At 40.7% G+C, this 22,957-nt stretch overlaps 3 protein-coding genes across 3 annotated transcripts in view; all 3 read left to right on the forward strand.

Moving 5' to 3' along the window:
- The window catches only part of flnba (filamin B a), an 85,110-nt gene extending 73,054 nt beyond the window's left edge, over positions 1-12,056 (forward strand). The window contains exons 36-48 of the mRNA XM_074669567.1: positions 982-1,155; positions 1,270-1,428; positions 1,511-1,714; positions 1,911-2,063; positions 2,824-2,946; positions 3,902-4,168; positions 5,397-5,534; positions 5,637-5,752; positions 7,904-8,036; positions 9,622-9,798; positions 9,909-10,127; positions 10,295-10,504; positions 10,592-12,056. Coding sequence (XP_074525668.1) covers positions 982-1,155; positions 1,270-1,428; positions 1,511-1,714; positions 1,911-2,063; positions 2,824-2,946; positions 3,902-4,168; positions 5,397-5,534; positions 5,637-5,752; positions 7,904-8,036; positions 9,622-9,798; positions 9,909-10,127; positions 10,295-10,504; positions 10,592-10,779 — 2,261 coding nt within the window. The 3' untranslated portion in view covers positions 10,780-12,056. The remainder of the gene's footprint in view (positions 1-981; positions 1,156-1,269; positions 1,429-1,510; positions 1,715-1,910; positions 2,064-2,823; positions 2,947-3,901; positions 4,169-5,396; positions 5,535-5,636; positions 5,753-7,903; positions 8,037-9,621; positions 9,799-9,908; positions 10,128-10,294; positions 10,505-10,591) is intronic.
- Positions 12,057-14,445: 2,389 nt separating this feature from the next.
- LOC141789550 (nuclear factor 7, ovary-like) lies at positions 14,446-15,816 on the forward strand. The gene has a single exon (XM_074669021.1). It carries the CDS (start codon positions 14,446-14,448, stop codon positions 15,814-15,816), a length of 1,371 nt encoding a protein of 456 aa, XP_074525122.1.
- Positions 15,817-19,954: 4,138 nt separating this feature from the next.
- Positions 19,955-22,467, forward strand: LOC141799645 (protein SPMIP1). Its single transcript, XM_074681981.1, has 5 exons — positions 19,955-20,017; positions 20,415-20,587; positions 20,705-20,879; positions 22,167-22,269; positions 22,349-22,467. Exons 2-5 carry the CDS (start codon positions 20,418-20,420, stop codon positions 22,465-22,467), a joined length of 567 nt encoding a protein of 188 aa, XP_074538082.1. The 5' UTR covers positions 19,955-20,017; positions 20,415-20,417.
- The last annotated feature ends 490 nt before the right edge of the window (positions 22,468-22,957 follow it).

Here is a 22,957-nt window from a genome sequence, read left to right on the forward strand (position 1 = left end):
GAGAGGTGGCGTCAGAGCGAACGTTAGGTTGTGTTGCTGCAATCAACACAGGAATTAGCTTTGTCCTGCTAACTACATACCACTGGTGTTTTTCTGCCTTCATGTGTGACTCGACGGCTTTGACATCCATAGTCCCCAGCGAAAACGTTTTCTTGCATTATTTGCACATGGCGTTATTGCTATTTTCAGCAGGGGCCAACCACCACGTAAATAAATCCTTGTCCGTCCATTTTGGGTTGAATTTACATTTCCCCATGTCTGCATCCTTCCCTTTGACAACCGCAAATGGCATCAGTCACGCAGACCGAGGCTGACGGTACGTCTCTTACGTGGCCGTCGTACCTTGTGACATATAATAACCACTAACTCTCCTATTAACTGAAATTTAATTAGTGAAACAAATACACACAATAAGAAGTTTTACGGCAGGTCATAGTGCTTTGTCATCGGCATTAAACGCACCGTCCAAAAATTTAATACCTACAGCAAATTTACAGTAAATTTAAGACAATTTAGGACCTTAATTACCCGGAAGGACACATGACCAGTTAGTTAGGTCCAGATAAATGTTCATATTTTCGAAGATTTAATGCACTTAAAAAATATTTTATGTATCATACTCTTGAACTGTGGTATTACTTTTTGATTTGAGTTCTTGTAGGCAGAGAAAATAGCCTTTGAATTTGGTACCGTCTGTCCCTGTTAGCGTCTATTTCCTCGTCACCATCGATTACAGTTTGTGTCTTACTGAGGGAGAGGAGACAACTTTCTACTGTATCTAATGACCTTAGTGGTCACATAGAGCTCATACAACCCCACTTCAAAAAAACTGAACTATCCCTTTAAGAAATCCACAATCCTTAAAATCAAACAAGATGGAAATGAAAGGAGGAGCGTTTCAAAGTCCAACATCTCTTCATTAACCAGGAAGTTTATAGTGTGTGATTGTGTTTGAAACTTGTCGTCTCGCCATCCGTTCAGGCGGTCTGGACTTGGCGATCGAGGGTCCGTCCAAAGCAGAGATCAGCTGTGTGGACAACAAGGACGGGACGTGCAGCGTCAGCTACCTGCCCACTCTGCCCGGAGACTACAACATCCTGGTGAAGTACAACGAGGATCACATCGCAGGAAGCCCGTTCACTGCCAGGATCATCCGTAAGACTCGCACACACAATCATAAAACCTGAACAAGAATAAAAATATTAAAAATAATTATTTCATTAAGTTCGCTGACTCATTTAACTCCTGTGCTGGATTTGGATTTTTCAGCGGATAACCAGCGTCGCTCTCAGGTGAAACTGGGCTCTGCTGCAGATTTCTCTCTGGACATCAACGAGACCGATCTGAGCCTGCTGACCGCCAGCATCAAGGCGCCATCTGGACGGGATGAGCCCTGCCTGCTGAAGAGGATGGCCAACAACCACATCGGTAACACACGAGCACAAAGATCCTTTATCTCTTCAATTTTTCATTCCTCCGTTCATAAATCTCTCATCCCTCCTCCTCTCAGGTATCTCCTTCATCCCCCGGGAGGTGGGAGAGCACAAGGTCAGCATCCTGAAGAACGGCCAGCACATCCCCAACAGTCCCGTCACCATCATGGTCATCCAGTCCGAGATCGGCGACGCCAGCCAGGTCAAAGCTCACGGAGACGGGCTCGTACGGGGAACAACTTTCACAGACGCCAACTTTGTGGTCGACACTCGAGATGCTGGTCAGTATGAAGAGCTCTCATTTGTTAAAGCTGAGATAGAGAGAAAGAAATGTAGAGTTCGATGTCGTCTGCATAAAAAAGAGTTTTCATGATGGATTGAGATAACGTGTCTGAGTGGAAGAATGTCCAAGGAGAACAAACACTGTTAAACACTTAAACACAAACACTTTAACACTGTGTCTGTATTTCTCTTCAGGTTATGGAGGTCTGGCTCTGTCCATAGAGGGACCCAGTAAAGTCGACATCCAGACAGAAGACATCGAGGACGGGGCTTGTGGAGTCACATACTGTCCAACCGAACCAGGAAACTACATTGTCTCAATCCGGTTTGCAGACCAACATGTTCCAGGTACGATCCAAGACTTTGTTTTTACAGAATCCAAAATCTAAAAAAGCAATTTGAGCTACCAGAGTCAGTTTCTGCAACACAAGCAATTTCTGATTCTGTATTAGTCTTTTGACTAACAAAAAGTTTAGTTTTAGTCGTATTTTAGTCATCTAAGACCTTTTAGACTGAGTCTATTTCAATCGACTAAATATCGTTGGAGTTTCAGTCTTATTCTTGTTTCGAGTCTTTTAGTCTGTCTTTTTTTAGTCCACTAAATAGTGTAGTTTAGTCGTAAGGCTTTCATTTTTAGTTTAGTTTTAGTTGAATAAATACCATAAGAGTTTTAGTCTTAGTCTAGTTTCAAGTCTTTTAGTCATGGTTTAGTTTTAGTTGACCAAACATCAGCAGGTTTTAGTCATATATAGTGTAAACAACCTAACTTTTGTGAAAAAGTTGTATTTCGTCACAGTCTTCGTAATCATTTCTGACTTTTTATTTAGTTTTTATTTAGTTTTCATCCATGAAAAAGGTTATTTATGAAAATTTTTCGTCACAGTCTTCGTCAACGAGATTAGCACTGTTTTTAGCCCTAACTGTAAAAAAACGGAATCTCTGAGAGATATGTTATGCAGATATTCTTGATTTAGCACTGAATCTTTGAAATGAGAACTATTCAAATATAAAAACATGAAAATCTAAAGTTCTGTGTTTTACTATGAGGGTCAAGCCTCTAAAAACTTTGGTTTAAAATTGAATTAGAAGTTTTTTTCTTTGTCAACAGGAAGTCCGTTCACAGTCCAGGTGACAGGAGAAGGTCGTATCAAGGAGAGCATCACCCGGAGACAGAAAGCAGCATCAGTCGCCAGCGTGGGGAGTGTGTGTGACCTCAGTCTGAAGATACCAGGTACACACACTCTTAGTGAGCTCCCCCACCTACATCTGAAAGTTTCTCTTGATAAGCTGAACAAGTCAAACTTCTAATCAGTTAAAAGTATGGGGCCTAAAATTGAGCCTTGGGGCACACCACAGGTAATTCCATGGATCCTTGAGGAGCCAAAGCCAAAATGCAATAATTAAGATTTTCCTAAAAGTTAGTCAAGAAACCATCAGATCAAATCTGAGCTGAGATCCAGAAAAACTGAAACGTTCTGGGTCATTAAAGCGGATTCTTCTTCTTCTCCTTTCTTAAACTTTTTCTAGTTCTGTTTCTGCTAAATCCTTCAGTCTGTGTATCAGTGTCTTTGTCCTTTCTTGATCTTTTCTTTTCTCTTTCCTTCATTGTTCCATCTCATATTTACATTTCCCTCTTTTGCCTTCTTCTTCTTCTTCTCGTTATACTTAATGAACCTCTTCTCTCTCCTCAGCTTTTCTTTTTTCCTCTCTTTGCCTTCTGTCCCTCGTCTTTCCTCTGTCCTTCCCTCTGTCCTTCCCTCTGTTCTTCCCTCTGTTCTTCCTCTTCTCATCCTCTTCATCCAGTGAGCTGGTTCCTCCTGGTCCTCTCTCGGCAGCTCCTCTCTCCCTGTCGCTCCTACTGCTCCCTCTGGTGGTCAGGAAGACCCAGAGCTTCCTCCGCTGTTGCCCAGGATCAGAGCCTCTCCCCGGGCCGCGTGCGCCTCATCTCAGGTGTCTCTGGTCTGGTGCTGGCAGGCAGGGTGAAGGCAGCAGGGGGCATTTGGGTCAATGATGCCCCAAGAGTCCTTGGGGTTAAAAAAGCTGCAGGGTGTAGTGAAGGTTTGCACTCTGGCTTTATCAAAGTCCTGCTCAGTTAGAGGGAGCTTCAGAGAATGTCTCATATTGTATTTAAAACGAGTGATACCATCAAAATCACAGAAATCCCAGAGTTGATCCTCTCTTTGCAGCGATCAACATGCAGGAAGTCTCCGTTGATGTCATCTCCCCCAGTGGAAGTAGTCAGCCAGCTGAGCTGGTGGCTACAGGAAACGACACCTACTGCGTTCGCTTCGTGCCCACAGAGATGGGCGTGCACTGGGTGAATGTCAAATACAAAGGCGTGCACGTGCCTGGTAGTCCTTTCCAGTTCACCGTGGGGCCGCTGGGAGAGGGCGGGGCCTCCAAAGTGAAAGCAGGAGGTCCAGGACTGGAGGGGGCGCTGGCAGGAGAGCCAGGTACACACAATGACGAACATTCACACAGACTTTACCCTGACATGGAGTTTACAGGACTGTACTTTGACCAGCTGACCCCAAAAGACTTTTTGGGAGTGAATCTCCTGCTCTGAAACTCCTTTCTCCTGTCATTTCAATGGTACAATTTTATTTGTGAGATTGTGCATTTAAAGGTTGTTTTGGTTACTTGTCAGTTAACACATCATTCAAACTAGGCTCCTCCCCCTTGGCTCAGTGCCAGCTGCAGCACACACCCACCCCAGTCTGTAGCTACATGAACACACTCACTAGCCCAGCAACCACCTGTAGCACCGTGTTTCTACATGGGAGAGACTCAAGGGCCATGCAAATGACTTGGCATGTTAGCACAAGCTAATCACGGATATTTGACATACCTTGTTGGCAGAAAGCTAACGCATGTTGCTTTCACTCTTGCTCTCCAAGTTCCTGGGAGCAAGTGAAAGTGGAGCTGGGCTTTACTCTGGTTTAGGAAAAAGCTCTACCTGTTTAGCATTTTGTTTCACTTTGGCTGTTTTTCTTACAACGTGCTTCGTCCGCTATCGTAGCCACACAGGATAGCTTCTCCTACATTCTAATCAACACCCAAAGTCACTTGCGCACTGGGCGCTGTGATTGGCTGAGGGAAACCACGCTTACTCTGCCCAAAAACGTCAAGACTCAACCAAAACATCAACATACAGGCTGAGGAGGGGGTTTGAGGCAGACACAGACACTGACACACATATAAAGAGGCCCAGTAGTGATAATTGAGAAGGATTATTCCTACAGAAGTTGACATTTTTTAGGAAATCCTGCAGACTTTACCTTTAATACATGTGTGATGAGAATGATCATTTAGTGAGGGGCGCTAAAACATGACTTCTGCGATTTGTGACACTGACTGGCTTTATTTCAGTTCTACTCGTCTTCCAAGGCCTCCAGGATGCCAAAAGTCTTAGATTTTTTTTGTGTGACATCTATTTCAGTATATATTTGTTAAATTCTAACTTTACTTGGTATTTTTCTTTCATATTCATATTGAGAAACTATTTAGGTCTATTCAGGGTTTCCTGAAAAAAGGGAATGTGTTACATGGTTGTGCTCTGTTCCTGTGAGGTTTAAATGTCTTTTTAGCCCTGACAGTGAACAGTGACGACGTTGACACATATTTTCTAAATCAACATGAGCTGATGGAGATACTTTATTACCTTTGTTCTTCTTTTTTCAGCTGAGTTCAGTATCTGGACAAGGGAGGCTGGTGCAGGAGGTTTGGCAATCGCAGTAGAAGGACCAAGCAGGGCAGAAATTTCCTTTGAGGACCGCAAAGACGGATCCTGTGGGGTCTCTTACATCGCCCAGGAGCCTGGTAGAGAAAACACACACACACACACACACAGCGTACACCACATTAAACACTTGTTCAAACATCCCTCTGACTCCTGATTTGTGTCCCCTGCTCGGTCTCCAGGTGATTACGAGGTTTCTGTGAAGTTCAACGAGCAGCACATACCTGACAGCCCGTACCTGGTCCCCGTGGTCGCCCCGGCTAATGACGCTCGCCGTCTCACTGTTACCGGCCTTCAGGTGAGGCATGAGGAGACACCTCCACACCCAGCTGCCCTGCCTTGCTAAAGGGCTTCAGGGCACAGTTGCATAAAAATGTTGATGTCAGGAAGAAAAGATTGACTCAGATTCAGAGCAGAAGAGTCGGGAAAGGGTTTCACTGGTGTGGACTTTAACGAAAATACAGATTTCTAGTTCAGCTAAACAATCAAATTGTGATTCTTTTATTTTTTTTTTATCATTTTATCAAATATCTGCTCTTTTATCTCTGCTTCACTCATTTTGAAAAGTTGATTAAAAAAAATATGAAAGTTCACTTATTGGCCCAATGTGCTGGTTTTTGAACCATGTGTGCAGCCTTTTGAGTCATCAACATACAAAGACACCAGTACATTGAATATAGCATTATCAGAACATTGTATAAAGCCCACCTTAGTCCACGTTAGTCAAACCCTTCCAGTTGAATTTAAAGTCAGGTCACAGAATCTGAATCTTCTTTATGCAACTGGTCTCTTGGATGTGACCACAGCCAGGCAAACATGTCTCCTCTGTGTGAAGTTCATGTTTTGGCCAGAGGGAGGTGCTAAAGGAAACAACATGGATACAAGAAAATGAAGAGATTTTCCTTCATCTCTTTTGAAAATCTTACTCCATCGATCAATACTTAGTCCTGACCTGATACCTTTCCCAAGATAAAAGCATATGTTTTCTTTTTTTTTTATCTCAGGGTGAAAAAATGGGGGTTTAGGACAACTGGGTTTTGCAAATTAAAACAGACCATTTCAAAAATGCCCAGATTGGCCATAAATGAATAGTTAAGATTGGAATAGCTCGGTTCGTCTCAGCACAGCACAAATTTTGTGGCGTTTCCACTGAATAATCTTGGGACAGATTCCCAAATAATCGAGATGAGCCGTCCCACGTTTTGGTACCCCTCTGTTGAGGTGCCAAGCACAACCAATCGGACCCCAGAAGGTGGAGCTAGAACTCTTCCTGTTAATTAAGACAAATAATCACATTGTTTGAATCTATACTTTCCATTTTGGAACCTCTGTGACTTTTTCTTTAGCATCAATCTCAGGATGATATTTTTACACAGAAATCATCTTTGACATCAACAGATATTTACTGACAATTCACAGAATACCTTGTGCTTTGTGTTAAGTTTTGTAAAGAAAGTACAAGAAGCCAAAAACTTAATCCACTCTCTGGGAACCTTACACTATAGACTTTAAGTGCTGACTGGTTTGCCTGGCTCTGGTCATCCCTCTTCTGTCTGGTGTGGAACTGCTGGTGTTTCTCTTGTGTTTCATTTAAAGGCTTTTAACAGCATCTTCATCATCTTCATCAGAGGATCATCAGCTCCTGGTTGCATCGTTACAGCAGACAGAGGCTATAAGCAACAGATCTCATGTAGATGGATTGTAGCATGTAGCCTCCTCTCTGTTCAGTGTTGGATAGCTCTGAGTCTTATAGTACGGTCACTTCAATCTGAACACAGTAAAAACTCAAAAACTTGATTTCCAGATTTGCTTTCGGTGTAAAATGTCCAAATCATCATGGTTTAAAAGCTTCTACTGTACCATAAGACTGTACTTCTGTAGCCTCTTAACGTGTCCAACCCTGCTCTCTAACACTGTTGGCGTATCCTCTGTCTGCTGTAGCCACGTCAACAGGAGCTCAGGTAAGAGGAGAGGACAGTGAGTCCAACATCTGGGGAGAAATGATAGGAATAGAGTTAAATTAGAGGAAAAGACCTAATCTAAACCATGTAGTAAGATCATTTTCTAACTTTGTAGCAGTATCCTCCGGTCCAAATCAGAAAATGTATCTAACGAAGTGATCCATGGGGTTTTACTTTTCCTATCCCTTTTCCTTTGCACCTGTAAAATGGGTTCTTCCCATGTTCTGCTGTGTCTTTAATTTCCTAAAAGGAAAAAGTTTTGTTCCTGAAGAAGTATGAAGTACACTGATGTGGTTATTCTGAAAGTCGACTAATCTCTCCATTAGTTTCTCAGTGAATAGAAACTCTAGTGCTGGAAATGTTGATTCATTGTTTTCATAAATGTCACATCTAAAAGTTTCTGATCAATTAAACGATTGACAGATTGTTGACTGGTTGTTGCAGTTATGTTTCCCCATGTGCACTGACCCTGTGTCTGACCTTGGTAGGAGTCTGGTCTGAAGGTGAATCACCCAGCATCCTTTGCAGTGCGTCTAAACGGAGCACAGGGAAAGATGTCTGCCAAAGTCCACAGTCCCTCTGGAGCTCTGGAGGAGTGTGCGGTGACTGAGCTGGAGAAAGGTGTGTGTGAGATATCGCACTGATATCGCAGCTTGGAGTATCGATCTGATCCGTTATCGGCACGAATCAAACACTTCTATTACTTCCTCAGTAGAATGAGATGCTAGAAAAGGCTTGATCAAGGTTATAACCCAAACTCATGATGAAGTTGGTTGTACAAAACTTGACACCACAAGAAACTTGTGCATGACAAGTTTTGCTGTAACATCTTTTTCAGACTTCCACCAAAGATACTGCCACCAACCCAACATCGCTCCTATACCTTACTACTTTGTTAGCGCCTCAGCACACGCTGTTGTTGTGATTACCTGGGCTCTGTATGCTGAGTAGTGCTCGGTACTGGAAAGATGTGCTGAAGCAGAGTCTAAAATGGACTGCTTGTATGGAGCTATTATTTTAGCAAAATTATTTGTGTGTGTGTGTAAATGGATCCACAAATATGTGGGCAAATCCGCAAATGTGTAGACTGTTTTGTAAATAAATATCTTGTCTCAAAGGGCTGAGAAGTCAAGGTGTTTTATCTACAAGACCTGAAAATACAGGAGGTTCTTGACTTACATGGTTCCCGACTTGCATTGTTTCGACGAGGACACCAATAAATATGTGTACGTAAGAAAATAGAGAAGGTTTTAAAGTTACACCGCTCTGTTCGTAAGCTCCTATGACGCATACTAGTGTTTGATGTGGAGTGCATGTGAATACACAGCTAAGCAGTGCTACGCAGTCATTGGGATCGTTCACTTTGTCTCAAGTCACGTCACAGTGTAGATTGTCTGTTTTTGCTCTGTCTATTTTAATTGTCTGTACTGTTTTCCCATGAATATGAAGTATAACAGATGTATTTGAATAATTATTTTGAAATTTAGGGGGTATGTAGGGGTAAAACTCTCAACTTGCGACGATTTTCGGGTTACAACACGTCGTAGGATTGGAACTCGTTTGTGACTCAGGGACTAGTGCTGCACGATTTGGGGAAAAGGTGCGATTTGCGATTAGGTGGACAATATTGTGATTGCGATTGTGCTTGCGATTTAATAAAAAAAGTTGTGTCATGATGAGTCTACAGACTTGCTTGGTTATCATGGAGAAAAATCTGTCTTGCATGTGCTGACATTGCGATTGCGATAACCTCTTTTGCGATTACGTAATTGCATGTGCTAACATTGCGACTGCGATAATCATGCAGCCCTATCAGGGCTGTACACACAAATCATCAGTTACAACGGCCTTCCAATTGGCTGTCTGCGTACATGAGATTTTTGCTACAGCCCTGCCATTGGTGATCTGCAAATGTGTAGTGAGCCATTTAAGAAGAGATATTTATTTTCAAATCACTCTACACATTTGTCAATGTTTTAAAGTTTCCCACCTATTTCCACATTTGTGCCTCAGTTTATGCATTTTAAGATGCATTTAAATTTTCTATGCAGGCCGACTTAATCCCATCCTTCTTTTTATGCTGAAATTCAACCTGATAATCTGATATCAACATCAGTTTAGGACACCCTTAGTTTTAAGAAGAAATATACAGATATTTCATATGGAGACGTCAAAATTAAGATGTCATCCCTCTTTTCTGTCCCAGATAAGTACGCCGTACGGTTCATCCCAAGGGAGAACGGTATCCACACCATCGATGTCAAGTTCAATGGGTCCCACATACCAGGAAGTCCTTTCCAGGTTCGAGTCGGGGAACCAGGACAGACAGGGGAACCTGGTTTGGTGTCAGCCTATGGAGCTGGACTGGAGAGAGGCACCACAGGTGGGTTACCTGTCTGTTGAGCAGTCACATGACCACTTTTTCTTACATTTACGTATTTTGTCTTTAACAGTCCAGTTCGAGTTGTAAAGCAGTTTGTTTGAATCTTGCAGGTACTCAGTCAGAGTTCATCATTAACAACACTAAGGCGGGCCCCGGGAGCCTGGGCGTCACCATCGAGGGTCCATCCAAAGTAAAGATGGACTGCCAGGAGATCCCAGAGGGCTACAAGGTCCACTACACTCCCATGGCTCCTGGAAACTACCTGATCAGCATCAAATATGGCGGACCGAACCACATCAGCGGCAGTCCCTTCAAGGCAGCAGTAACAGGTAACGAGGGAAAAGTCAACGTGCTGAATTTGAAACCTCACTTTGTAAACCAGGTGCTGGCACATTTGTGGGTTTCATACTGATGATGCTGGAGTGTAGACTCAAAGTTCAAGGATTTCACAGAGAGTCGTATCGAGGATTGTGAAAAGCGGTATCTTTCCCCTCAGGTGCTCGTCTTGTGAATGTGACCAACGCCAGCGAGACTTCGACACTAACTGTAGATCCAGCGATAAGGGCGTCCAGCAGCAGCTTCACTCAGAGTGCCATGCCGAGGCCAGGTGACTCAGATGCCAGCAAAGTTCTTAGTCGAGGCCCCGGTCTGAGCAAGGCCTTTGTGGGCCAGAGAAGCAGCTTCTCTGTCGACTGCAGTAAGGCCGGTAAGAAAACCTCCCGCTGCAGTTATCCAGATAAGAAACAACACTTCTGTTTGGATACCTGACCTTTTCTTCCACCTGTCCCTCCAGGTAAGAACATGCTCCTGGTCGGCGTGCACGGCCCTCAGGTCCCCTGCGAGGAAGTCCTGGTCAAACACTTGGGTAACCTGCAGTACAACGTGAGCTACGTGCTGAAGGAGCGGGGCAACTACATCCTGGTGGTAAAGTGGGGCGAGGACCACATCCCAGGCTCCCCTTTCCATGTCACAGTCCCATGATGCACCAGCTGACACTGCTGACACTCCACCCACGCCATTTTGCATCCCTATTTGAGTGGACACATTTGCAGCACTGCAGAAGACTAATAAACAGAGTTGCTTTAAAATGCTTTACATGCTAATGTTTCTCTGCTTTCAAATCAGACGTTTCAAAGACTTTCTGGCCTAAACACTGATTAACTCGACTCATCGTTTTGTCTTTCGTCAAACTGCCTTTTAGTTGGACTTAAGACAAAACGATGTCATCTTTGAATGTATTTCAGTAGGTGAACTCACTATAGACAACTTCTCATAGACAACTCTTGCACTTGAGGAAGGTTTCAACACGTGGTTTGAAAAATTAAATGTTGGATTTTAAAAGTTGGTGATCATGTCCTGATGCATAATTTTCTGGAAATGTTGGAACTGGATTTGTTAACAGTTAGGGCTGAGTGGGGCTGAACTTTTACGTACTTGTGTTCAGAGAAAAACTGGAATCACACAGCACTTTGAGTGGGACGTTAAAATCCTGGAGTCCTGTGAGGTTAATTTGTCATTTGATTGGAGCGGAGAGAGCAGCTGAATCTCAGTTTGTCACTCAGTCTCATCTTGTCAGTCATCTTCCAAAGGGAACCAGCCAAAAATAACTAAAATTGTGGAGAGATGTTCATTTTAAATGACAAAGTGCTGAGAAAAACCTAAAGAATAAAGGACCATTCCGTGTTCTGTTTGTATGATGTTTCTTTAAGTGTTGACTGGAGCGTCTTAATGTACCCGACTACTGATGTGTGTTGTTGATATTTTGCTGTTAGCAATCAGAACCCCACTGCAGTGCACCATGTTGCCAAAACCAATCAGTGACTGTAAAAGCTGCCTTCACACTACTGGATCCTGCACTGTACAGTAGACTACGCTAGTACCACGTAGAGTTGTGGGTTTATGGTTGTTCTCTTTCTTTTTTCCCCCACACAAACAGATCTGACTTCTAACTCTGCTGCTCAGTTTTGACCCATCTTACACACCCATACCCAGACTGTTTGACTATAAAGTACAATGAGACACAGCATTAAAAAATCCAATCTGAGGTCAGAGGTCAGATTTTTGGTTTGTGTGTGAATCCTGTCGATGAATCTTTCTGTATGTCTCGTCGTTTCCTAATCACTGCTACTTTTGATACTTAAGGGATACAAGGATTTTTCTAAGGGTGAAGAAATAAAAACCTTTCTTTTTGTATTCGGGAATGGGTGTTTTAATGTGAAACTAAAACATGAGATGGTGTACATTTGATAATTAAAACCAACTGGAATTAAATTTGACGACTTTTGTTTTTCTTCAGCTTTGTTTGCATCCAGTTTCTTTTTTCATCCAGTGATCTTTTTCCAGATCCTAGCAGCTTCTGTCTTGATGGCTGTCATTAGGGAGTGATAGCAAACTTTTTAGATTCCCTGTTGTAACCAGATGTTAGCGCTGAAACACTCAAAGGTATCACTTTATTTCCATGCATTGTCATTTGGAAAACAACAACAGAGTCAGAGAGAGTTGTTAACTGCGGTTGCACACAGAGGCAATCACAGCAAAGGCCTCTATACAACACAGTCTGCTCATGCCTACTTAAACAGGAAGAACTTGGATACTGCAAACAAATCAGAACACCTGTGATTCCAAAACCTGGTCCTGCTGCTAAAGATTAAACACTTTTAGGCAAAATCTGTGAAAAAAAAGAGAAAGAGCTTCCTGAAATTAATTAGTTTCCTCTCTTTATATTTTTTCTTCTGGTTATAAAAGTAAAGTTGCTAGATCAGAGCCGAATATTTACATTTTTACATTTCTTTGTTTTCTATCAGCGTGTTATCTACAATGATAATCATTTATCTCTGAGGTTGTTAAATTGTTCTGTGTAAAAATAAGTTTAAAGACTGTTAGAGATTCCTATTTTTTAACCAGATTTCCAGACTGAGTACATGAGCTAGGGCGCACATTTTGAGCAACTAAGTCAAGCTGCTGTGGTCTCTCCCGAGCTGCCTGTGCAAGTCTTCTTTATTATCGTACAGCCTCAATTGTAAGACACAGTCAAACTGATTTTTAGCCGCCCTGGTGGTCTGGTTTTTGGACTTGGTGGTAAAATAAATAAATAAATAAATAGTTTCTTGTCCATGCAGGATTAAACTGACATTTTCCATGCTGATTTTTTTTATATTAGGGTAAAAAAATATTTTTTTCACCTGTGTAGGACTATTAATGTTAAATTTCAAACACACCTGCTCAATGACACTATGCATTGTGGGTACGCTGCTAGATTACGGTAGGTGTTGCAAATTTGTAATAATGCTGTAATCTTAGTAAGAACTTGTCAGTGTTAGTAAAATGTGATTTTCTAGTTGGACTCAAGTCCCAATCACTCAGCAGCTGCTTTTGGGCCGCACAAGCTTCTAATTGAACAGAGCTGACTTACTAGCTGTTGTTGTGTAGTTCGGAGATGTACTTGTGCAATCTGAGCAGATTAAAATAAGACAAGTTCCCAACAAAAGCATAGCAAAAAATCAAAAGTGAATTCAGTGGGAAACACTTTTTTTTAACTTTAAATTAAGTTTGTCCAGCGGACACCAAATCACTGAGCTGAAAGTCAGATGAACATCCTGATCAGCTTTAAACATTTTAATACAGTATTGGCAAGAACCGCTTGATACAATATTCATCATGATACTTAGGTCACAATACAATAGTAACACAGTGTAACACCATATTATAATATAGTGATATATTACGATTTTCTACAAAGTTAACCAAGAAAAAAATAAAGTTTTTATATATATATTCAAAATATTACTCTAAATTAAAAGGACCAAGAATAATATTGATGTATATGGCATACTGATTTGCTCAGTACAACAAAAATCCACATTATCAAGTTTAGAAAATATTTTTTTGAAGATACTTTGAGATTATATTTGTAATATAATCTATTGGCAACATACAGGCTAGTAGCACTGTAGCGCCATCTACCGCAGAGGAAGTGCGGAAGTCAAATTGAACTTCCAACTCAGCTAATCTATGAAATTTTATTTGTACAAAAATGTTGATGGTAAGAGGAGAAATATTGATATTGTATCGGAGGTCAAAGAATCATGATATATTGCTGTATAAATATTTTTTCCCACCTTTAATATTTACAGTTATTAGCAGACTGCAGCAAGCTGAAAGGGGAACTGGTTTCTAACTGTGTCAAATCAGCAGGCATCTTTGTGGTTTTAGAAACATACTTTGTGACTTTCTTGGTAGGCAGCTCAGTCTGTCACGAAAAAGAAACCTTCAACTAAAACATGCCATCCGTCTGATAGAGCTCCACCCATGTCTGACTCACCAAACAAATCAGGGCGTTTCTTTTGTCTTTTTTCTCTCAGAGGAAAAACACCACCACCAAAGACAGACGATAAGATCCATCACATATCCAGTGCATGAAACCTCAACCTGAACCTGTGAAATTTCAACAGAGAAAGGAAGGAAAGACGAGAATACCAACATCTGTAGCTAACAACTGCTGCAGGAGAAGAATTTAAGTTTTTTCAAAGCCCCAGCTCAAAGTGAAAGTAAGTCCTTTCTCTCTCTGGGAGGTAAAGGGGAGTGAAACAATGTACTGACTTTGATTTCTTTTTTTCTTGTGTGACTCAAGCTTATCTTTGAGAGAAAATGGCATCGCAATCTGAAAAGGAAATCCTCTGCCCGGTCTGCCATGACATTTTCAAGGTTCCCGTTTTCCTGCCGTGTACCCACAGCTTCTGCAAAGACTGTCTGCAGCAATGGTGGCAAGAGAAACAGGTACAGGTCTGTCCGGTTTGCAAGGAAATCTCCCCGCAGAGTGATCCACCCTGTAACCTGGTTTTAAAAAACCTGTGTGAGGCCTTCGTCGAGGAAAGAGAGAGAGATTTAGCAAGGTCCAAAGCTCAGTGCAGTCAGCACTCGAAGAAACTCAGGCTGTTCTGTCTGGACCATCAGGATCCGGTGTGTGTCATCTGTCAAAATTCAAAGGCTCACAACAACCACACGTTCAGACCCATCGATGAAGCAGCGCTGGATCACAGAGAGAAGCTGCAGACGTCTCTGAAGCCCGTACAGGATAAACTGAAGATCTTTGAACAAGTTCAGGAAAACTGTGAACAAACATCAAAACACATCAAAGTCCAGGCCAAATACACAGAGCTGCAGATTAAAAAACAGTTTAAGAGGCTTCACAAGTTTCTGGAAGAGGAAGAGGAGGCCAGGATCTGTGCTCTGAGGGACGAAGAGGAGCAGAAGAGTCGTGTGATGGAGGAGAAGATTGAGGGTCTGAAGACAGAGATAGCAGCTCTTTCAGAAACAATCAGAGCCACAGAAAAGGAACTGAAAGCTGAAGACATCCCATTCCTCCAAAACTACAAGACTGCAGTGAAAAGAGTCCAACAGCGCCCCCTGCCAGAGGATCCAGAGCTGGTCTCAGGAGCTCTGATCGATGAGGCCAAACACCTGGGCAACCTGAGTTACAACATCTGGGACAAGATGAAGAAGATGGTCTCCTCCAGTCCTGTGATTCTGGATCCAAACTCAGCTCATCCTGAACTCGTCCTGACTGAGGATCTGACTGGAATGAAATTCGGGGACAGACAGAAGCTTCCAGATAATCCAGAGCGGTTTGAATACTTCCCCATTGTGCTGGGCTCTGAGGGTTTCAACTCAGGGACTCACAGCTGGGTCGTTGAGGTCGGAGACTGCAAAGACTGGAAAGTGGGTGTTTTAGCAGAGTCAGTCCAAAGGAAAGGAGAGCCACTTTCTGGACTATGGAGAGTAGGGTTCTATAACGGTGGATACTCAGCTCGCTCACTGCCAGAATTCTCCACGGTTCTGTTTCTGGAGAACCTGAAGAAGATCAGAGTTCATCTGGACTGGGACAAAGGACGGCTGACTTTCTCTGATCCTGATACCAGCACAGAGATATACACCTTCACACACACCTTCACTGAGAGGATGTTTCCATACGTCAGCAGTTTGGATCAAAAACTCCTGACGATATTTCCAGTGAAGTGACTTTTAACCAGAGCAGACATGAGGTTCGATGACGGTTACCAGATACTAACACTGACATTTCATCAAATCGTCCTTATCAAGGGTGTATCAATCCGGTATTATATTGTATCACGAGTTAACCTTCAGTTCCTCACCCCAGAGCTGTACATCATTTAGTCATGAAGATATAAAGCTGTTTTGGGCCTTATCTAAGCATTTAAAAATAAAAAATGGTTTAGTTTCTTTATTACTTATTTGTTTTGATATTTTCATGGTCTCAGGTATGTATTTTCTCAAAATAAAAAAAGAGATAAGAGTGTAGTGCCCCCAAAAAATGCTAATTGACATTTCTGATCTTCCTTGTGTATTACAGGATCTACCAACACTTCACTGATGTCAGGGGTGAGAAAGGAACATTTTAATCAAGGATCTGACCACTGGATGTTGCTAAACATTTCCATTTTCGCAAACTGTATCTTTTAGGTGATTAAAAAGGAATTGAATGCACACAAACCTTTATATGATTAACTGTAAATGAGCAACATCATCTATCCTCTTTTATGATAAGTTCACCTATGTTTTTTTAATGTATTATATCATGTTCACTGTCAGCTCCAGTGAAACTCTGATGTTACCAGTTTGACCAGGACAGAGTTAAACAAGATGTTACCATAAAACTGATGTAAAATAGTTACTGTTGTTCAACTACTTGTCAAATTTGTGAGCTGTTATTCAAGAGTTAAGTATAAAACATTACTCTTAAAACCTTGTCATGGGTACAACTTCACAATTTTGATTTTTAGGCCAAAAATTTTGCACATTTTTTTTAACGATAATCAAATGAAATTCTTTTTATTATTCTATATCTTATTTATGTACTGAGTGGGAACCTTAAATGTGTTTGTTGACCTAATATGAAGGTAATATGACAATGGAAAAAGTAGATTGGAGATTTTTGGAATTATGTTTTTTGGTTTTTTTTCTCCATGCACTCTGATACCAATAACTTTCAAAATCTTTGACTTACGCTTATGTTAATTTGATCGGTTGGTTACCTCAGGATACAGGTTGGGAACAGGTTGAACTTTTCTTGTAAATTTGAGAAAACTTTTATGGCCAGGAGAAGTGTAAATAACTCTATACTATATTTAATATGTTGTTCATGAATGTGGAATATCATCCCTAAAAAAATTTTTTGTGTGTGTCTATTAAAGAGAACTGTAATATTTGGGTCCATAAATATATAACTGTTTTAAAATAAAACATCCCTGGTTTCAGCCTTTTTCTTTTTGTATAAAGGTACACAAGATTATTATAACACTTTCAACTATGTTAAAACCTTTTGAATCAGTTAGGAGGAGTCTTAAAACACTGTATTTTTATCCAATATTTACCAAGGAGATAAAGCTAAGAAAGGACTGCTATGGTCAGTAACTGACATGTTTAAAACAAACATAATGCTATCACAACAGCTTCTTACCTGGTTTACAAGGAAGACAAGTTGTCAGCTGTATCTCTCCAGTTCCCTAGAAGCAAAATACATGTAAAGATCAAAATTCTCATCATTTTTAGTTTGGAACAATACAGCTAACACATATACAGAACACAGGATTGTCCTGTTTAAAGAGCTAACATCTCAAACGCGAAGGATTTAAGCTAGCTGTCATACGTTATTTTATGTCTGCTCAGAAACAGTCGGTTTAAACTGACAATAGAAGGAATAAACGTAGAATAAATCATACAGGACACGAATAAACATGACGGGGAGACTATTTTGGTATTTTGGGTGTGTTTTATCGTTTTTAACGTGTTTTAAAACCCTTCAAAGAGTCTGTGGCACTCACCTCCACCAGTCGGGACTGTTACTGCTGAATCAACGGTTGAGGATCTGGTGCGCGCGCACGCTCACAAACGGCGGTTATTTTGCTCAAAGGAAATCAAAGCTAATAAGGCTAATGGCTTATATGAGTCTGTATTTCACTCAATCACACGTTTATCTGTGATATTTAACTTATTTATGTAAATATTGTTTGTTCCCACCATATTTTGCTCACATGGCTGTCTCTTTATAAAATAAAAGTCTCACGTTCCTCACCACTGCCTGCAGCTAGCTAGCTAAAACTACATATTGATTTAGCCCAGAAACTATGATTGCTTTTAAAAATATATTTAGTTATAATTGATGAAACCCTTTTGAAATCTTAGTAAAAATATTTTGGAGTAAATAAGGGTAGAATCAGCTATATTAGACTGGTTTGTATTTATAACAAATCTGACTTGGATTTATAGCGCCCTCTAGGTATAAATGTACAATAATGTAATGAGGAACATTGTGGTGTGAAATATTTTAATAACACCATAAATTGTATGATACAGTTAGTATACAACTAAACTATACGGTATCCCTGCAGTGCAAAACATGACGACTTTTCCATTTCTGTTTGTGTTTCCACTTTTGTCTTTGCATTTTCTCATGTTAGCATTTTCTCATTTTACAACTGCTGTTTGCCATTTGCCATCATAAAAAGGTTTCTTTCTTTTGATTTCTCGTTGTGTTTTGATTTTTTGATTTTTATTTTTTTAGTGTGTGTGTGTTTAAATGTTCTTTCTAATGTTTTCTTTGTTTTGGTGTTTTATTTTTTTCCATTTGCATTTTCTTGTTTTATTCCTTCCTTTTTTGTGTTTCCATTTCTTTGAATGTGTTTTCTTATTGGTGTTTGCATTTTCTTTCTTTCTTGCGTTTGCATTTTCTTTTCTTTTTTTTAAATATACATTTTCTATCATTTTCATTTTTGTTTTTGTGTTTTGAATTGCAGGCCCACTGTAAAAATTGCTTGGGTTAGTTTCTGACTTTATTATTTATGGAAAAATACAGTATAAACATGCCATAAAATGTGGATTTAGCCAATGTGCTTTGAACTTGCATTATCCAGGGTTCCTGCGGATCCTTGAAAAGTCTTAAAAGGCATTGAATTCATAATTCTGAAAATAAGGCCTGAATTGGCATTAAAAAGTCTTAAATCAAATTTCAAAAGTCTTAAAAATTTGAACACATTGGTAAGATTTATGTTAGTTTGAAGTAAAAAAAATATATTAAGTAACATTTATCTATTTTTCTAAATAATTTCCTGATTTACTCTCATGGCAACATCGCGTAATCACAATAGCGGAACTAACAAAACAGTGATGTGGTTGCACCAGAAGATTTTAAAACAGACGCATGTCTTGGTTCTACCTGGGGTGCCTGGAGAGAGAAAAAACTGAGGAAAAATTGGCAAAAAATTTCAAAAGTGGCTTAGAGAAATTGATTATGGCAGCAAAATTGAGAATTAAATTTGATATTAAATTTCAAAAACCATGTAAAAATTTCAAAAATGGTTATGACAGGGGCCAAAAAAGATGAATGGGGGCAAAATAGGCATAAAGTTGTGAAAAAGGGGTTAAAAAAAGGTAAAAAGTGACGTTTTATGTAAAATAAACATTGGGTCAAAATTACCTCTAACCCAGGTAATTCATGTGGTGTTTTTGTTTGTTAGTTTTGTTTGTTTCAATTGTGGTTCGTTGTTGACATGTTTATAAATTTGATTTCCAACGTCATTAAAAAAGTCTTAAAAAGTCTTAAATTCAACTTGCCTTGAGCTGTAGGAACCCTGATTATCACTCATGGCCAGCATGAGGCGCCTCATCTTCATTACTCAAACAAAGTAAGCTTGTCTAAGAAAAGATGAGAAAATGACCCTATTTCTTCAATTCATTTCCTAAAAAAAAATTGTAATATTTAATTTTTATCTAAAAAAAAACAAAAAAAAACCAAAACAAATCAAGACCATTTCAAGACAGCATAGCTTTCAGACTGACAATGAACATCTAGACTAAATAAAGATAGAATCTAAGGGTCTGCTTGTGAGTTTGAGCATAAAGTAAATCATTCTACTACCACCATAAAAAAACAATAATTATTAGAATAAAAGTAAAATTAGAGTATATACTGTTGTTGATATCATAATAATGTTACACAGTGTCATCTTGCAGGTTGTAAATTTGACAAACGATGACAGTAAGATTAGTGAAGCATGTTTCCAGTTATGGAAGATCAGGAAGTGTGTTCATGTGTGTGTCTCATGTTTCTGTGTCTTACAGTGTTACCTGATCCACACCTCAGTTCTGCAGAGAGCCGCTGATCCTGTCCAGCTCTGCATCAGGAACAAACAAACAAACAGAGGTAAAGCAAAATCTTAAACAATTATGATTTTAAAATTGTATTTAACATTTTTATAGTTAAGCTTTACCTGATTTAAAATGGCAAAAAGCTGTTGTAAAGGGACATCATTTCAAGTATGAAGGGCTGGTTTGTGCTTAGATATGTGTATACCACATTTGTTTATTTATCTTTCAAGTTATTTTTTTTTTATTATACTCTACACGTTAGTTTGCACAACTGTTCTAAATTTTACCATACCCTTTCCTTTGTCGTCACCAAAACATGAAAATCTAAGCCTTAAGTATTTTGTGGTGTTCTAATGCTGTTGCTGTGTACAAGAAAAACAACAGAAATAAAAAAACAAGTATGTGAAAATGCTCCAAAACCCAAAAGTGAGCTGAACTGAGCTTCATGGCAGGAAATGCGTGGCCCGATGACGACCCAGACCCAGAACTTCTACAGAGAGCAGATCGAGAAGGAGATGTTGACCCGTCTGGCCTGGAAGAGACGCTACGCTGATCTTTATCCTTCCTGCTACCATCATCAAAGCACCATCAAAACACAGCTGCCGATTCTACCTGCCAACCAAAGGTGAGCTGGTTTATAACTCTTCACATCTTCCAGTTCTTCTGTGGGATTTCAGCTTTAACCTCTTAATACACAACTCAAACAATTAAAATGTACTTGTTTCTGTAAATCACCCTCCAGACCTGTGCGGCCTACTGTAACCAGGACACCAGAGAAGAAGAGCGATCTCCTACCTCCTCCTCCTCTTCCTTCTGTCGTCCCTTCAGAAGGGGAGCAGCGACACAGCGTTCCCCCCCTGATGAGACCAGTTTCTCCCCACACCAGAAAGACTCTCTATCAAGACTCGTCTCAGGAAGTATGAATCACTGCAAGGATTAGAATCAACCTTTGTTAATCCTAATCATTAATCCTAATGTATATGGAAGTTGGTGCAACCAATTCCTCCAGGTGTCCCAAGTTTTCTTGATTCCCTCCAGACCCTCATGATTGAACAGTATTGTTCTGCAGAAAGTCGTGTAACGCTCTAAAATTGAGTCAAGGAGAGCTCAGTGAGTCCAAAAGATACTCACAGACTGGGACTGGAAACTCTGACAGGAAGAGGTCTGGCCAAAGCCAAACCAGAACCAGAAGACCAGTTTCTGAGAGTCAACAGCTTCACAGCTCCAAAGAGGTGGTAGTGCCCCAGTCCCAGTTTGAGTCAGGATAGAACTTTATTGTCATTGTAACAAGTACAAGGAAATTTAAGTCACAGCAACAATCAAGAAAACAAAAGTAAGAAAGTGTATAGAAAATGCAAAAAGCTCCATAAGAAAATAGATGCTGACAGCTTGTCCATCATGGTCCAGTCAGCCAGCCTCCACCTCCACAGGGTCCAGGACTGAGCTTCTTCAGCAGTCTGTTCAGTCTCTGTCTCCTGGATCCTGTCTGCTCACAGCAGGTGAAGCTCTTCACATGTGGCGTTGGTGTCTTGGTGTTAGCTCTGTTAGCCAAGTCTGTGAATAGCATGCTACTCTGCTTTCTGATATTCCCTCTGTTGCTGGGTTAGCACAGCTAGCTCGTCCATCTTATTGGAGATAGATCTTACGTTCCCAATAACGATGGATGGAAGGACAGGTACATGTCGTCACTTCTTAGCTCACACCTGAGAACCAGCACGTCGTCCTCACCTCCTTCTCCTCACCTTGTGGGGAAACATCAGGCCTTGCACCAGCTAGCATTGACATGCTACAGGCTGCTAACAGCTGATTTTACATGTAAACAATGCAGCCATGGATACATGTAGGATCTCCAGATAAACACAGGAGAAAAAGTAGTAAAAATATCACTGAAGACACAAAAAGTTTGGTGTCCATGACCAACATATGAGCCACACAAAGTAATGATCCACTCCAAATACAGAGATTACGAAAAAGACATGAAAAAAATTACAAGAAACAGGCAGAGAAGAGATCTGCTGCAAAAGGCAGCCATAGCCAACAGGGCGGCGCCTAGCAACCTACTACTTACTACTACTTACAGTGAAGAGAAGACTTTAAGATGCAGCATAAGAAGAGCCAGATGACCATCAAATTCCACCAATGAGCTCCTGAAGACAGGGAGAAGGAGCTTTGGACTAATTTTTTCTAAACTGTGTCTCCTCCAGGGGACAGGACGCCGCCTGTACCTGCAGAAACGTGGTCAAATCCGACCTGAAGAGAAGTTTGACTTCCCCATCCTCTCGTCCTGGGAGTACGGCTGGAGGCTGGGTACAGATCAACTCTCTGCTTCCTGTAAGTCTGATACTTAAACCACTTTTGCTCTGTCCACTAACACCTGTATCCACAGGTGACTACACTCTGAGCTACTCCACCCCATCCCGCGCCAAGTCCTCGGTGGTGAAGAACACCTTCTACGCCAGGAACGGGGTTTTCAGCAGCCAGTCTGCCACTGACGTGTTGGGCTGAAGTTTAACTCCCAAACATGAAAAGTAGATACGGAGCAGACTTTGAGTTTTTTGTGTTGTCGCAGAATTAAAATATATTTATTTTTTTAATCTGTTTCTGTATTTTGTTTTTTAAAGATTTGGATTCCAGACTTCCTCTCACACAGAAACAGTAGTGTCTGTTGTTACCTGATACTTCCTATAACATTGTCTACGAACCCCACACACACACATGCGCACACACACACACACACACACACACACACACACCACACAGGTGTAAGGTTAAGTATCTCTGAACCTGATAGTCCTGTGTGATTGAATATGAATGAACTCCAGAGCTGGGATCATTCAGAAAGTTGAACACTTGATACCTCAGACTGAGCTGCTCACCACAACTTTTAATATTTAACTACTAGTGACGAATTGTTTATTTTGGTTTTCTGTTTTATTTTGAAAATCTCATCTTGTCTTAACTTCCTTCTTTACCTTTCTTTCCCAAATTCCAAAAT

The sequence above is a fragment of the Halichoeres trimaculatus genome, unplaced genomic scaffold (genome assembly GCF_033239565.1).
Source record: "Halichoeres trimaculatus isolate MK-OKI-2021-1 unplaced genomic scaffold, fHalTri1.1 fHalTri1_scaffold_1, whole genome shotgun sequence".
Taxonomy (NCBI): domain Eukaryota; kingdom Metazoa; phylum Chordata; class Actinopteri; order Labriformes; family Labridae; genus Halichoeres; species Halichoeres trimaculatus.

Bases quoted from the DNA above. Each gene is read 5' to 3' on its own strand.
- LOC141789550 (XM_074669021.1), top strand. From the start codon at position 14,446: ATGGCATCGCAATCTGAAAAGGAAATCCTCTGCCCGGTCTGCCATGAC.
- LOC141799645 (XM_074681981.1), top strand. From the start codon at position 20,418: ATGCGTGGCCCGATGACGACCCAGACCCAGAACTTCTACAGAGAGCAG. The intron at 20,880-22,166 runs GTATGAATCACT...TGTCTCCTCCAG, and splicing joins ATCAAGACTCGTCTCAGGAA to GGGACAGGACGCCGCCTGTA. The intron at 22,270-22,348 runs GTACAGATCAAC...CTGTATCCACAG, and splicing joins GGAGTACGGCTGGAGGCTGG to GTGACTACACTCTGAGCTAC.